Source organism: Anas platyrhynchos, chromosome Z, assembly GCF_047663525.1.
Source record: "Anas platyrhynchos isolate ZD024472 breed Pekin duck chromosome Z, IASCAAS_PekinDuck_T2T, whole genome shotgun sequence".
NCBI lineage: Eukaryota > Metazoa > Chordata > Aves > Anseriformes > Anatidae > Anas > Anas platyrhynchos.
Window position 1 is genome coordinate 4864579 of NC_092621.1, and position 16531 is coordinate 4881109.

General features: G+C 34.9%; 1 protein-coding gene across 1 annotated transcript in view; it reads left to right on the forward strand.

The window, feature by feature from the left end:
* RIT2 (Ras like without CAAX 2) overlaps positions 1 to 16531 on the forward strand; it is a 206237-nt gene that overhangs the window by 60091 nt on the left and 129615 nt on the right. The window contains exon 2 of the mRNA XM_038171239.2: positions 4556 to 4612. Coding sequence (XP_038027167.1) covers positions 4556 to 4612 — 57 coding nt within the window. The remainder of the gene's footprint in view (positions 1 to 4555; positions 4613 to 16531) is intronic.

The window sequence follows — 16531 nt, forward strand, 5'->3', positions numbered from 1 at the left end:
GTGCACATGCTCTTAAAAAATGCTCGCTGCACCAACATTCAGTAGGGTTTAATGGAAAGTGTTGCTTCTTATATCAAAGGACATACAGGAGAAGATGTGTTCCAACTGCCACATTTTATACCCAATTTCTTTATTTCACATCATAACCCAGTGCCAAAATAAAATAAAATAAAAGAAAGAAAGAAAGAATATATTAATTCCTTCTGTCTGAGAAAACAAAGCCATGTAACCTACTTCTTTCAGAGGGTACTAATCCTCTTGCCGTAGGTGACAAGCACTAAAGGAATCAGAGGTTTCTTACCCTGGTGATCAGGAGAGGGCCTGGGGGCCAAACCCTTGACAAAGAGCTGTCATTGAAGTATTTTTAGGCCAAGATTCACATGTAAGTGAGTTTTACTCAGTATTTCCCCCACCAGCTGACATAAGACGTTTCATTGAGTGGAGAGGTTCAGTGAACATCTTTCTAAAATTTTGTAGCTCTCAAGGTTCATTTTATATGTAGCCAAATAGGCTCTGTGCTGAGACAAGGATCACGCACATAAAAGTCAGTATTGTTGCACATGGCATTAAAGGATGTACATTCCTTTCCAGATCTGCCTGCAGAGCACTGTGTGCAGCCTGTTCCTCTGCAAGGCTTGATGATGTATGTGCACGCCCAGTGTTCTGAGAGGGAGAAATTTTCAAAATCCCAGTGGCTGATATTTTGCATGTTATGGTAAAGTCAGTATAATGCTTCCAAATGATTTTGTTCTTTTTAGATCCTGTGGATTTAATGAGGATGTAGCTGATCTATTGATTTAGGTTGTCCCAGGAGAGAGGAAAAATATTTATCATGAGTTCTGGTTGTCCTCTGAGAATTCCAGTTTCAGTTTTAACAACAGATTTTGTGAAAAAGGCATGGCTCCGAAAGGAAGAAGATCAAGATCAGATAAAGAGTAGTTTGCTTAAATTAAAATAAATAAATAATAATAATAATAAATAATAATAATAATAAAATCTTGGCAAAGAAAAGCAGCAGGTAGTGAAACAAATAGAATTCATTTGTGGTTCAGGCCCTCAGAAGGCTCAAAATGTGTAGACATAAACCATATGAAGAGCATTTCTGCTAGCTGCCTTTGCCTCTCTGAGCAAACTAGGCAGATCACATTAGGCATGACTTTATTCTTCATAAACCACTATCAGTTATCAGATGGAGATGCCTAAAAATCTGTCATGATGAAACAAACAGGTGTCCTGGAAATCAAAGTGTCGAAACATACAGAGTACTTGGAAATAATATATCTGACAATAGATAATGTAGAAAATATCAGTGTCACTGCACACAGATAATGTGTATGGGCTGAAAAAGTTTTTTTTACACAGTTACCCTCTCTGAATTACTATGAATTTATAATGCTGCTTCTTAACATTTATATTTGTCTATAATAAATATGCAATAATTTATTAACATGGTAATAAATGTTTAATACACCTTGTCTGTAAAATTTTGTAAAACTATCTCCTTAACTCCATGATTTAGTTATTTATTTGTTTGTTTACTTACTTACTTATTTATTTATTTTTAATATAAGGAAAAACATTAAACTAAACCAATGCTGTTTTAAAAGTGGGTGTATTTATACACAGAATTTGCAAAATGTGGAATTTCTTGTACATAACCTCTGGTGTTCAAGGTATCTGAGATGTACAGGACAGAAACACAAAACTTCATCTTTGCTTTAATGTGTTGTGACTGACAGATGGGGTAATTTAGATGGGATACTTTTTTTTTTTTTTTTTTGGTAAAGTGGCCCCATAGATGCTATACTGAAATTTTAATGCATTCATTAAAAAAAATAAAAAAAATAAAATTGTGAAATTGACTTAAAAAACAAGGAACATTTTTAAAAATCTTTGTTATGTTCTATACTCCCCCCACCCCCAGTTTCTGAGCAAAGGGAATTCACGTATTCAACTGCTGAAGGTCTTTTCCTCAGAGAAACCTTTCCCTTTAGCTGAAGCTGAAACCATTACCTTTCAGCTGATGCTGTTCTGATAAATGAGGGTATTACCATGACCATTGAATACTCAGGACAACTTTTGTGCTTATTCAGTTCTTGAACTTTAGGTGGCATGTTGGAAACTTAGGGTTGGACAGGATATGAGTGCTTCTGTCTTGCTACATAAACTGGAATTTTATGTCCAGAGAAAAAACCTGTTCTAAATGATGTAAAGCAATTTTCCTGAAGGCTCAGGTAATTTTCCTAAAATTTCTGAACCTAGGAGATACTCAAAGGTAAAGCAATCTGTTCAGAAGAAACCAAGCTGTATGTGGTTAACAGGATCGTTTGGCTGCTGCATGTTAGGTATTCCTTAAATGAATCAGAAAGCAAATTGGGTAAGCAATTGGTAACAGTTTGTAAAAACCATGAAAACTTTTAAGATTCAGACGTCTAAATTATATTTTGAAGTTCTGGAACAAAAGACAGATGGTTGTTTTTCTGTCAGCTGTCTCTCAGTGGCTGGGGGTAGGGTTTGAACCATATATTTTTTCTTATTCCAAAGGGAAAGTAGCAATAGATTTCATTAAACTGGTCCTTCAAATAGAGCAATTGCAGGTTTCAGTTAGTAAAGAAATGTTAGATGTGAAGGTAGACATTTTCTCTCTTTAAAAATTTGCTGAAATTTCAGTCCATGTTATTTCAGAAACCATTATATATTTCAGCTGGAGTTAACTTGACTGTTGGATTTGTTTCACTTTGTATAACATAACTGAAGATTTACTTGAGAAAGGAAGGATTTGTTATAAGATGGTTAGAGTCCTTAGCTAGTTTGTGAGATGCTCAGGTTCATAAATTTCTCTCAATTAGTGTCATTTCCCAATCATTTAAATATTGTATAGCAATTTAAACAGCTAACTAATTGAAACATACCTTTAAATAGTTATATTGACTTTCAGCCTATGACCAGTCACTTCTACCTAACCCCAGTGTATGTGTTTTGTTGGTTTTTTTTTTGAACATTTGTAACATTTTCATGGATTTCAGTCAACTCAAATTTCTGTGTGAATAAAGCTACATTTCTTCCATCCTGGGTCTATGACTACATGCTACTTAGTAAATTGTGATATGGCTAAGTGCAAATATATATATGTGTTACTATAACACTTAGTTTCCAGCATATTTATTACAATTTTGGAGAATTTTAGGATTTTAAGTTTATTAGGAATTTCTATTTGTTACAAAAATAAACAAAACCTTTTGTTTTTAATTCAGATCAGACATTGTGATTTGTTTCTTTATTATGTGTTTATGTATTGGTTTGGCAGCCATGGTGAAAACTTCAGTAGTTATCCTCAGAGAGGTCTCTTCCATAGTCACCATGAATACAGCTGAATGACACCATGTAATTTTTAAAAACTAAAAGATCAAAATCTTGATACTTTTTTTTTTTTTAATAATAGTGTATTACACAATAAGTCTGATGCACAAGTATGATTGATTTGTGTAAATACTATCCAGAATACCTAGTTAAGTTGGACTATGATGCAACTGGGGTAGTATTAAAAAAAAAAAAATTACCAAAGTGATTTTCCTCTAGAGACAATATTGGGGTTAACAGCATTTACCAAGTATTAAAAGTATGTAACTTTGTACTTGGTCTGTCTGGGATGGAGCTACTTTCCCCACAGTGGTGCAGACAGTGCTGTGCTCTGCATTAGTAGGTAGAACAGCACTGGTATCACACTGTGTTTTGTCTCTTGCTAAGCAGTACTGGTACACCTTCAAGACTCCCTTTAGCACAAGGCAGTATACTGAGAGTGGGCAGGGTGGATGGGAGGAAGGTGCTTTTAGTTTGTTTTCTTTGTTTCTCACTTCTCTAGCTTGTTAGTAACAGGCAATAAATTTTGTTAATCTCCCTATGCTGAGTCTGTTCTGCCCGTGAAAATATTTTTTGAGTCATCTCTCTGTCTTTATCTCAAACGGCAAGCCTTTTGCATCATATTTTCTCCCCCTTTGTCTTTGAAGAGATTTATTATTTTTTCCCAGCAGTTGTGGTGGGGCGCAGCTGCCCACCTGAGTAAATTCACAACAGTGGCTTTGATGCATATTGATGGGAAGTAGAGAATAATTGTTTTCTCTGTTTCTGTGTTTCTGCATGGCCCTTTCTTGTTTTTTCCTCTTTCTCTTTAAGTAAGCTAGCTTATCAACTTGTGAGCTTTTTTCTTTTCATCATACTGGCTTCCACTCATCTTCCTTTGAGAAGGGGGTGTGAGAGGGTGATTTTGGTGGAGTTCAGCTCTCCATCAGGGTGAAACCACCACATACATCTACATAGAACAACTGATAAATAAAATTTAAAAAGGAAGAAGACATATAATATATATTTACTATTTATTAGTGCTTAGTTATCACTGTAATACATATACTTTAATGTCTCTGTAGATATGGGGCAGATGTTTGATTCACTTTCTAAACTGATACTTGAATGGGTGAATTCTCTGTTGTTTTCTCTGTTGTCATTTGAAGATAGTAATATCACTCCTTTTCCTTCCCTTTGTCTTTCTGCTCCCCAGCAATGACAATGCAGTTTATAAGCCATCGGTTCCCTGACTATCATGATCCAACTATAGGTAAGTAAAGATTATTAACTTCTTCATTCCTTTCAATCTCTCCACCTACTTGAGATTTCCATACTACAAGAAGCTCTTCCTAAATAAAAGTTATATAGAATCAAGATCTATATATTTTAGATTAGATTTATGTTTGTGATGACAATGAAATCGTGTTGTGGTCATACTATAGTCATTTCTTCCTGAAATAGTAAAAAAATCTTTCAACATACTATACCTAAATAAGATATGAACTCCAGTCTGAAGAGTGGTTCTTATATATATATATATATGTAATTATTTTTTACTGTAGTACTGTTCTCCACTTTTAAACTCTTAGCTGACATTCTCTGTAAAAATAGAGCACCTGTTGAATTTATTATACTAGAGTTGTTGTCTGGCATCCCTACTCCACTTGTTTTATTTGCATAACAACCTGAAATAATAAACATGTATTTGCGATACCCCAAAATCATCATTTTTAGATACTAACCAGTACTTAATGGTTGAAATACAAGGGGATAGTCAGAGCTGGAAACAGGATCTGAGATTAAGCTCAACCATTCTGTGACTCCATGATGTTGAGTGGTTGTCAATACCAATTTTCATTTATGCTGTTGATCATCTTTTGGTCACTACTATAATTATTAGTATAAATAAATGTAGCAAAAAGTGTGTGTGCAATCAAGACAGAAATCATCAGAACAGGATGTTTTTTCACTTAAGGGTAGCTTTATTAGTTAACTTTATTGATATAAAAAAAAAAAAAAAAAAACTTGGATTTGAAGGGCTTATAAGTGGGATTGTTTTAGGAAAAAAAAATTATAAATCAACAAACAAACAAAACAAAACAAAACAAAAAAGCAGCTTACACCAAAACATTTTTTTCTGTTATCCTTGAAATTTTCAGATGTTTCAAACACAGGTCTGACCTCTACAATGATACTGCGTAAGTAAGTAGAGCAGCTAATGATAGGATTTATTTTAATTTCTCATTACCATAGTATTCCACATTCCATGAATATTAACTCCTGGTAAGTTGTGATATTTCAATTAAAAAAAAAAAAAGTCAACTCTTCACACCACTAGTATTTTTATAGCCATTAAAAATATATAAAAATAAAAATATTTTTATCAGCTCTAAAGAAGGCAAAACTAATAGGGAATTGCTACAAAATTATTTGTTGAAATCAGGAAAAAAACAATAACAACAAAAACAACTGCAACACATTGGATTTAATTGGAAAGAGGAAAATTAGTAGTTATGGAAGCCATTAAGTTATGTGCATACACCCATCTTTATTACTATCTGCCTGCCACCTGTATTTATCTATATATTGCATCTTGTCATAATCTTAACTTACTGGTCTCTAGACACTACCACAGTATGAATAACAAATAATCATAAAAAGAAGGAAATCTTATGATGCATTCTAGAGGACCTAGTCAAAATGAAGGTCTCCTTGAATAAAAGACAGCTCCTACTCAATAAAACCAACACTTCAAATAGACAAAGAGAGAGGGAGATAGAAAACAGAGAAAGTAGTCAGAAGTATGACTCAAGATTTATCTGTTCAGTATTTCTGTCTCAGGACACGCTAAGGACATCCTGAGAAAGGCTCATTTTCTATTCATGCTCTAAAATGTGCTAAACAGCAGAGTATCTGCTCTTTATATCAGCCCACGTATCTTGGGCTAAGTATATATTTTCTGCTAGATACATTTATGGCATGCTCCCTCAAAATTTGACATTAAAAAACAAAAACAAAGAAACACACCACCACAACAACAAATAGACAGAATAATTTGTTAACTTACCTGTAATAACATCTAAAATGCATTTAAAAATCTCTGTACACCAAAAATATTTGTATCATTATGAATTTTATTACAACTTTTGAGGTCCAGGTCTCAAGTCACACAATTCATCTCCACTGTTTTTTTCTGCTGGCAGGCATAATAGAACTGCTTTCCATCAGTCTACTAAGATTTTATAATTCCAGAGAATTTTCTGGGATGTCAGAAAGAAAGGTGATCCAAAATGAGCATATCCAAGGTCAAGACTGTGCTGATAACAGGCGTTACTGGAGGGGAAGTGATTCCCTGAAGGTTTCAAGGAGATGCTTGCCACAAACCAAAAGTTCATGTACCTTTAGGGAAGGTAGCATGTTGAGGCAGAACAGTTGAGGCAGAATAGGCAGACAGAACTCCAGTCATTGTTCTGCTTCCCTTAGCATACAGAAGTCCAAGAAAGTAAAAACAGGTCAGGTATGAAATGTGCCTTCATTCCAACAGAACAGCAAAGCAGAAAACTGAACATAGCTTTCAGCGCTGCCTGCAATTAAGGTTGTCTCTGGAAATCAAAGACATAACCGAAGACTTTCTTTTCTGTCATACATTTTAGGCCACTTTTATTCCTTGGAATATCGTATCCTATTTGTGGAACTCCTGAGCTCTCCTGAACAACTTCTAGATGTACTGACCTTAGATTTTAGTGTGCTTCTTTGAAAATAACGTATTTTGCCTACTTGTGCTTTTATTTGTCTTTGGACATTTAAAGGAATAACAGTTTCTGTGAGTGCCACTGAGAGGGTGATAATCTATGGAAATAACAACAACATCAAAATAAATAAATAAATAAGATCTATAACGTGTTTAAATGGCAAGGCACAGATTTCTAGTATTAACCAACATACTGAGTCTCCTATGCTGCAGTTAAACTTTATAATCAGGCCCAAAGTTTCTTTTGCTTTCACAGGCATATAGATCTAACAAACACCTACATATTTTTCATAATATTCTTCAGTTAGTTTCACCATTCTTTTTGTTTCCTATGGAATGAGATTGTGGTAGCAGTAATTGTTATTCTGATCTGTGCAAATTTAGCCATGATTTAAGTAGATAGTGCAGACAGAAATGATACTGTACTGCCTTACATTTGATGTGGCCTATTCTAACCATTGTCCTAATACTGTACCAATACTGTGTATTGGTAGGGTTATGAATTGGAAGCGCCTTTGTAAATAACATTTTTGTCTTTGACATCCCAGAAGTTTATCACTTTCAGTTTTACAGGAAAGACTTCAAAGGCCCCTGAGGCTGCTAAATCACTATAACCACTTTGTCCACTTTAACTTTCCTCTGTCCACCTTCAGCATTGACATGGGAATGGAATAATTTCAGCTGCTTCTTACTTCTGGAGATTCTTAGGAAATACACTTGTGTATAGGTAAAAAAAGGACAGGAGAAAATAAACCCCTCCCAAAGCACATGAGCACAAAACTGATATAATCTGGTAATCTACGTGAAAAGCAAAACCACACCAGGTTCAGTCCATTCTTAAAGCCACAAAAACATCTAGTATGATCAACTTACAGTTAGGAACATATTAAATACCTGAAATGGTTACTACAATAGTTTTTGCTTTGACTGAAAAAGAAATGTCTGCCAACTGATTTTCATGTTTTATGCCATAAAAGTTCACATTTTTCCATCATAAAAAATATGTTGAAGTTAAATTCTTTTGGTATAGAAAATAAATTTTATGTCTTGACCTGCTGCTTGGCTCCACCCAAGCATACTTGTGGGCAATCAATTTGTATTGGAAGGTTTTTGGAAGATTTTATTTTTGTCCTTGTTATTTTATATCCTCTCTGTAAATTGATAAGACAGTGAACTTTAAGGAGACTCTAAAGATGAGAATGTATTTCTGCTTTGTTTAGTCCTACATGAGCCTATTGTGAGAATTGCATACTGTTACTGACTAGAGAGAGAATACGGACTCCTTTCATTTTAATATAATGCCAAACATCCTTCTTTTTGCCACTTCTACTTCCATCCAAATACGCACTGAGTAACTTGTCCTAAACATTCTGCAGTACTAATCAAATAGCTTTCAAAAAAAACAGAGACATTTTCCCTTTGTTGTGACAGTCCCTAGAAAAATGGATTTTCCATATCATTTCTTTTCATTCTGGTTCAAGGTTATGTTAGTAATGCATTAGAGTTCTCTTTTTCTACAGCGACTCATACCCCTTGTAGAAATACATGATTGGAATTTAATGGTGTTTTGTGCTTATAACTTTTCTTCTGTTATCCACTGACATTTTTGAAATATTATTGGGGATCAACAAGAATTGATCACAGAACGTTGCTGCTACTGTAAGGTGATGCAGATTTTTTGATAAAATTATATTTTAGTTGCTGCATTATACAATATTATATGTATGCGTTCATAGATTTGTGTGTCAAATACATACATATATTTCAAATATATTAATTTTGATCCTGAAAGAGCTACACAAATAGAAGTAGAATCATTTCTGTGTTTTTCTTTCACCTGTGTCTATAATTTATAGATGTAGTTGTACTGTTGAAGAATTTACTGGATGGTGTGATGGAAAGTCCAATATTTTTTGGTTGAGAGGCAAAGCTACGTTTTGTTCTGTTTGTTTATATGAATGGTACTGTTTTGTTCCAATATGAATTTATTCAGAGAAGTCCCCTGGTCAATGTCCATCAAAGATGTGGTGTCAAAATAAATGATTACAATAAATAGTCCCTTCTAATATATAAAGCTGTCTTTTGTTTTATAAGCTGGTTGTCTTAGTTTGGAAATGATAAGATGGTAGGAAACTATAAATGTAGACATATAGAGGCATAAATAAATTTGCATACGCATAAATATCCGAATTATTGTGTTAATATTTGTTTAACAGAATAAACATTGATTAAAAAGTTAAATGATATCTGAAGTGCTAATTTTAATGCTGTCACTTTGAGTTAATTTCCACTTCAAGATAAAGCAGGAATAATGATTATATTTAAGCTTGGCACAAACATTCCAGTTCTGAATATTGAGACAGAAACATTGTTTTTGTAAGTAAAAGGAGACAAAAAGGAAGAAATTATGTCAGTATTAGACAAACTGTATGTGGGCAAAATTTCAAACGTTAGCACTTCATGGAAATAAAATGATTTCAGTGCACATTTAATATTTAATTGTAGTCAACAATGAGAACAATTTCCAAGCGGCAGTGGATGTGATCATTTTCTGGAACAAATGGATAAGAGCAATTTACACTCTGTATGGTCTTTGGCAATATCACAGAGAGTTAATGCAAGTAGAGTGGCAGGAAAGGAAGCATGACATAGTATGGCAAACTGGACAGCCTCCAAGATGCTCATTAGCCATGTGACTAATCTTAAAATGAATACATAATGCAAAAGAGATGCGAAAGCAGCTTCCTGTTTTGGTGAGATATCACCGCATGAGATTGTGTCAAATGAGCAATTGAGGGCATTAAGGCTGTGTCAATGTCACACTTTAATTGAAATGGGTGTGCGATGGGAAGCACTTTACCATTAAGCACATGAATTTCCATGAGGTTTCCTGACAAGTAATGCATTCACCAAAGCATTAAATAAAACACATTTAAACTCATCTTTAATAAGATGATGGAAATGTGTGGTAAATGTGCGGGTGAATTTGTGGGAAAAAAAAAAAAAAAATGTGATTGAAAAGCATTATATATAATGCATAGCAAAAATGTGTAACAAAGAATATATCTGTTTTTAAGGTATAATAATGGAAAGGTGTAAAGCAAGGGAAATACAACCTCATTAATAATGGCAGAGTAAAAGAAGACAAAGATGAGTCACTATCATTGTACCAGGAGAGGGGCATCTTGCTACAAAAGTACTCTCCAAATTCATTTTTAGGTATGTACACAGTGCTAAAAAACATTTCTAAAACAAATATATATTTATACTCCATCCCTAATTTCTTTTTCATTCTCATTTTTGAATGGAAGGTAAAATGTCTAGACTGGACAGAGCAAGATGCAATTGGATTTGAGCTCTGAAATTATTATTTCTTTTGGAAAAATTCATATGATTGATAGCTAAATAGTCATCATAGTCTTTCTTAATTGTCCATAGATTTATTAGCCATATTGGACACTGGATAAACAACTCTTTTAAAATGATCTGGAATTAGTACAATTTGTCTCCAAAGACGTCTCCAAGGGTATTCGGACTGATTGTGTGGACCTATCTAAATTACCTATGTTTGTGTTCCTTATTCATCATCATATAAAATGACAAATGGAGAATACATAAGAATACTGCTGTGTGTGTTTGAACCATATTCCTAAACTTGTGTTTTATTACTAGTTTTTATTTTTCTTTCTGTTGGTATTATCTGCATAATATGTCACAGTAAGGTTTTAACACTCTATATAAAGCATTTTTAGTTACATGCATGAAGATGGACAAACGGAAATTATATTTACTATGCTGAGACTGAGCTCCAGATTCAGGAACCTAAAGTGTCTACATGTGATCTTTGTATCTTGGTTCTGGATATATGGGATTAAGGATGATTTAGGTCTTTGTTTAATTCCCTTACTACAGGATTCTGGAACCATTTGACATGTCTTGCAATATTCTACCTCATTTCAAGTTCCTGATCCAGAAGGCTGTGGGTTTCCTACAGATTTTGTGTCATTGTCATCTGCCCCCCTGGATGTAACACGGGACCTGTGGGGTACCAGAAACCTTCTAGTCCAGGAGTTGAGTGCCAGGCAAGATACCTCAGAGCACATCAAATAACAATGGTCATTTACATGTGGACATTTATAGCTTCCATAGTACTATTAAGTGTAAGGGGATTTTAGTTACCTTGAATGTTGATGCTTATTTTGTAGCTAAATGTAGGTGCCTGAGTCTGAATCACAGTAGCTTCCATGACAGCTTGTAAGAACAAGGGTCTTCAGAGATCCTGATGACAACTCTGTGTGTATGGATAGCTGTCCTACAGTGAAGGGAGGGAAATTCACAGTGGGACTTGTTAAGCAGAATCCTTGTTATGATAGGAAAGAAAGGAGAAGGCACATGCCTGATAGCACAGGTGTTCCCACTGGAATACTGAAAAAGAGTCATGAATAGAAAAGAAGGGAGTAGTTTTAAAGAAATTAAGAATTAAATAAATGTTCATTTAGTTTAGATTTCAATAAGGCAATGACATACCTTCTGCTTACTGCTGTTATTATATCCTGCCATGAAGGAAAATAGAAATTCTTTGAAGCCACAGTAGATAGAGACTGGAAAATCATAGCAGACCTTTCTCTCTGTGATTTAAGGGAAAAAATAAATAAATAAATCCCCCCCCAAGAGCCCACCCACCCAGAGCCCACCCAATACTCCCTTTTCTCTTGGAAAGTAATATTTGAAAACATGCTTGTGACCCCTCTAAGTAACATATTAATAACAGTTTGATCACTTCTCAATATTTCAATCTCAGCTCTATCCTCTAACTGGGGTGCATTTTAAGTTCAAGCTTTCATTATTTTCTTTGACCCTTCCTCTGTTGGGAACTGCAGTATTTTCTTCACTGATGAAACAGGCTGACCCCATCTAAATATTCTCTCTTGCTCAGATACATGATCTCTAGGTCTGCTGAAATTTTTCTTTCTTGGGACATTGCTTTGATAAACCAATTATTCAGTACTAAACAGTCTGCATGTAAGAAAGAACCAAAACAGCCAGTTAAATTCTCTGTATATATTTGAGATTAATTGCATCTAAAAATCTTGGACACACACTTAATGTCTACTGCCTCTTTGTCATATCTGTATTTTCTTAGAAATGCAACTCATCATGCAATTATTTGAGGTGTCTACACCAGGTGACAGCTCACGGTCACTTAGCTTTTTCAGAAACTTGGAAAATAGTACTTAATCCTGTATTTTTCTTTGGCTAATATCTGATATAAACAGTAGCAGACAGGCAAATGCTTTCTACGGAGTCAGTGGCCCAGAGAGCTGTTCCTGCACTTATCATTTCCACCTTATCATTTCACCAATCTCCTGCTTGGAGGTTGAAGGTTAATCAGAATACCTTCAATAGCATTTAGGTCTGCAGAGTAGTCTTGGAAGTGCAGTTATCTGTCTGTGTCCATCACTCATGCTCTGTCCTGCTCCCAGTCTTACTGGCTCTTTGGCATTCATCAGACAGCTTTGCAAGCTTATACAAGAGTAGTCGAGGAGACAAACAAGCTGCACCAGTACCAGATAGTTGTTTGCCAGGTTAGTGAATTGAATCTTTTTAGTAAACAATTCAACAAGCTCCAGAAGTGGCACAAAGGATGGTGTAGAACCATGTGTGGTAAAATGGCAAGCTAAGTGGGGATGAAAGAGGAGAAATCTTTTCCTTCTGGGATAAGAAAGCTGTAACAATTGAGTCAGTTACTCTCATGCAGAGTTACTCTCAGACAGCAGCCTGTGAGCCAATATTCCTTCTCAAGTTGATCTCTGTTCACAGGAATAGGGGTAATAACTTGTGCCAAAAAGGTGGGTGGATTCAAAAACCAATTTTAAGGAAAACTATTGGAGGGAAAAAAGCTGTCAAAGGCTATTAAAAACAAACATTGTGCTTCCAGTTTAAAAAGATTCTTGACATGCAAATAACAGTAAGCTAAGAGAGAATACCAAACAAAAAATAAAAGAAAATAAAAATAAAATGTATGAAATTCCTTGGGCTATCTGTCAATCTCCAAAAGATGCAAATGGAGTGTTGATCCTCTATGTCTTTACTCTTTATATTCTCATTTAGAGCTTTTACCTTATGTGCATGGCCTTAATTGGTGGTCTGGCCTGTGATCTGGCTTCACTTTCTCCCATCTCATAAAGCAAGGAAATGGATGAAAAACTCTATTTATTTCCCAGACATCTCTGCCTGACATTGGCCTACCATGGCTGGAATGGGAGAGAGAAGTGTTTCTCCTGTGTGGTGCCATGCTGTTTGGTCACATAAAACTCTACCCCTTAATTGTTAATTGTTCATACTCATCATCTATCCTCCATTAACTTTCTTTGTGTTAAAATTAAGATATATTCCTGCTTTGAACATCTGTTCTCCTCCACTGAGAAAAGTGTCAATGGAGGATCAAAGCACAGTTTATAACCCTTCTATTCCTCCTAGACATCTGTTAGTGTAATTGTGTACCTGCTAAACACAGAAGAAAAGTAATCAAAAACTGTATATAGATGTGCCCTTGTAATTGCTATTTGCAAGCACTAGTTAGATAGATTAAAATTTAGAAAGGGGGAGGGGGAAAGCCTTTTCTTATAAGTGTGACAACATCAAAATATTTCTGAGGTATATTTTATAATAATAAGTAGTAATAATAATTACATGATTTGATTAGAATTCTTTGATAATATCTACCATATCTAGAGTCTAGAAAGGGTAAGCCAAGGATAGAAATAATTATAAAATATTTTTTTTGTTCTGCACAAAATAGTCTTTTTTGTTTGATTGTTTGTTTTGCGTAGCTTCAAAGACCTATATCTCAACAGCTGGTGTGTTTGATTTGACTCAGTCAAACAAACCTTACTTTGTTTTGATTCACCAAGTTTCTAATTGGTTCACTTAAGAAAAAGAGGTGGCAAAAGGAGTTGAGGAATCCTTTTTTCTTATTGAAGAAAATGATCTATATATAGAGTATTCTATAGAAGAGCATTTTATCACAGGTGAGGACTTTGGGTCTTAAGGCTTACAGCGATACTCCAAACACTGGGCTATCGAAGAAAACTGGGACAACAGTTCCTCTTTGGGTCCTAAGCAACTGTAGGACTTTTTGTAGAGCTTCTTATCCATACTTCCTTTGGATTAAGCCACTCATGTAATCAGGAGAATTCAGCTCCTAGCCTGTAGATCCAGCCTGGCATTAAGTGTGAGTAAAGCGTCCATCTGGTTGGTGACATGAAGGCAGGAGAGTTTGTATCCAGAGGTATAATCAACGGTGAAGTTACAGGCAGGTTTTGGTCTCTATTTTACAACATAAATGTATAGGAGTATGTGAGAACATGATTCATCTCACCCTAACATCTATATTTACCCTAACATCTATATTTCAGGTTAGTCCGGGGAGTAGTATTCTCAAATGTCAAATATTATAATGAAAGCCTAGGTTATTAGGGATAATGCAGGGCAGAATGCCTCCCATCCTAGTCAACATTAGGTGGCAATTGAAGAGAAGATTCAATGGTCCTGGAAGTGACATGACTAAAGCTGTGAACACCTGAGTCATTCTGAGGCTTTATCCCAGTTTGTTATAGGTATCACACCTTATATGATAACTATGATTAGGAACACAAAGAAGCTGAACTGAAACTTGCATTGCCTCAGATAGGATCATCATGTAGAAATTTGTTTACCTGTTTCCTGTTTATCATGATTTGTAAAAAATAACCCTTAAATGACATTTTGAAATTGGAAAAGGCACTTATGCTATGGTTTGCTAAAGATAGATGATTCATCTCAGTCAATTCAAAATTCTTCAGCATGGGACAAATGTCTCCATTAACCTTTCTTTCATGGAAGCCGGCAGCCATCTACACCTTACTAAATCCAAGGCACCATCCATGCTAATAACCATGCATGTAGTCAACTTGTTAATTACTCCCCCTGAAATGACAAGAAGTGAATTTATAGCTGTCAGATCGTCCCACTCAGTAGCACAATCATGGACTTGAAAGAGTAGTGAAATTGCAACCTGCTATTCTTGTTCCCCAAGATAAGGGTACTTGGACTCCTGTTAATTATCATGTTTTGATTAAACGGGAGTACTTTGTTCACTTTGTTCATGTATATCTTTGAAGTAAATGACATTTTTCTGGAAGCAGAGAAAGTAATGATATTCTTTTATTAAATATTAGTAGCATTATCTATATTGCAAGTGGTTTCTAACAGTAAAGCAAGTGCTACAGCAAAGGTATGACTGAGGTATCTTTAACCCTGATTTGCAAAAATACCAACATTTGCAAGAAATCATATTTTTTCTTCTAGAGCTGGTTCTGAGGGAAATATTTGTCACTCAGGTGAATAACCTTATTTACACAGATCAGATAGCACATAAGCAAAATATAATTTATAATTATTTATATAAATTTAGTCACTTCTGTGCATGTTTGCTTGCATATTAAAACCATAAATGGTGGCCTTATTGATAACAGCATTTGCTTCTTGACTGAGAGTTACTGCCCTGAGACAAATTGTTCAGTTAGACTTCAGTCTTTTATCCAATTCTCTGCTGTATCCTATCCTCCCCGAAGAAAAGCATTATCATTTATATGGGGTGACACATTCTATATCCAGGAGAATCCTACATTTAACAGGATGTTGTTATGAAAGAATGCAATCAGCTTCTCTATCAATACGTCTATGAGAAAGGACACATTGTTTTCTAGTCTTCATCTTAGTTATATGTTGTGTAATTAGAAGTTGATCATACTCTTATGATTCTGTTTTTCATGGACTCTTGTGAACATGTATTTTGCTTTTATTAATAATTTCACTTTAAGGGGAGAAATGCATACCTGCAACTAGAAAATAAAATAAAAATAGCCAATGCTTCTGTAGCAGAAGATACTTGTATAGGACTTTTAAAAAGAAAACCAGTTTGCTCCCGGTCCTGAATTTGTTCAGGATTAGTTAATTAACTTTACCGATTACAGATAATCAACACAGGGATTAATTGATGATACTCTCTTATTTCACATCTGGGTACTCTGTCTTTCATGTCCCTCCACATTTGTATATGAAGGTACATGTGTACCTATGCACACACCTGTGAAAAGACATGGATATTTTGCTTGTGTATGTCTAATCTTCCTATAAGGGCACACTGTGGGAAAAGATAAATATCAGTAGTTAGTGTAGAAGGATCTGTTGACTTCAGAATCCGTTGTATCAGAGTATCAAGTCAGAACTGAAATAGAAGACCTGTAATATATCCAACTCAAAAACATGAAAGTGTTCACTATATGAAGGACAAGTAGTAGTGGAGAACTTACAGATCTATTCCTTGTTGTTCTATTTGTATCTTTACTCCTTGAAATCATGAAATACTAGTGGAGGCCAACGGGGTTCTTGTCA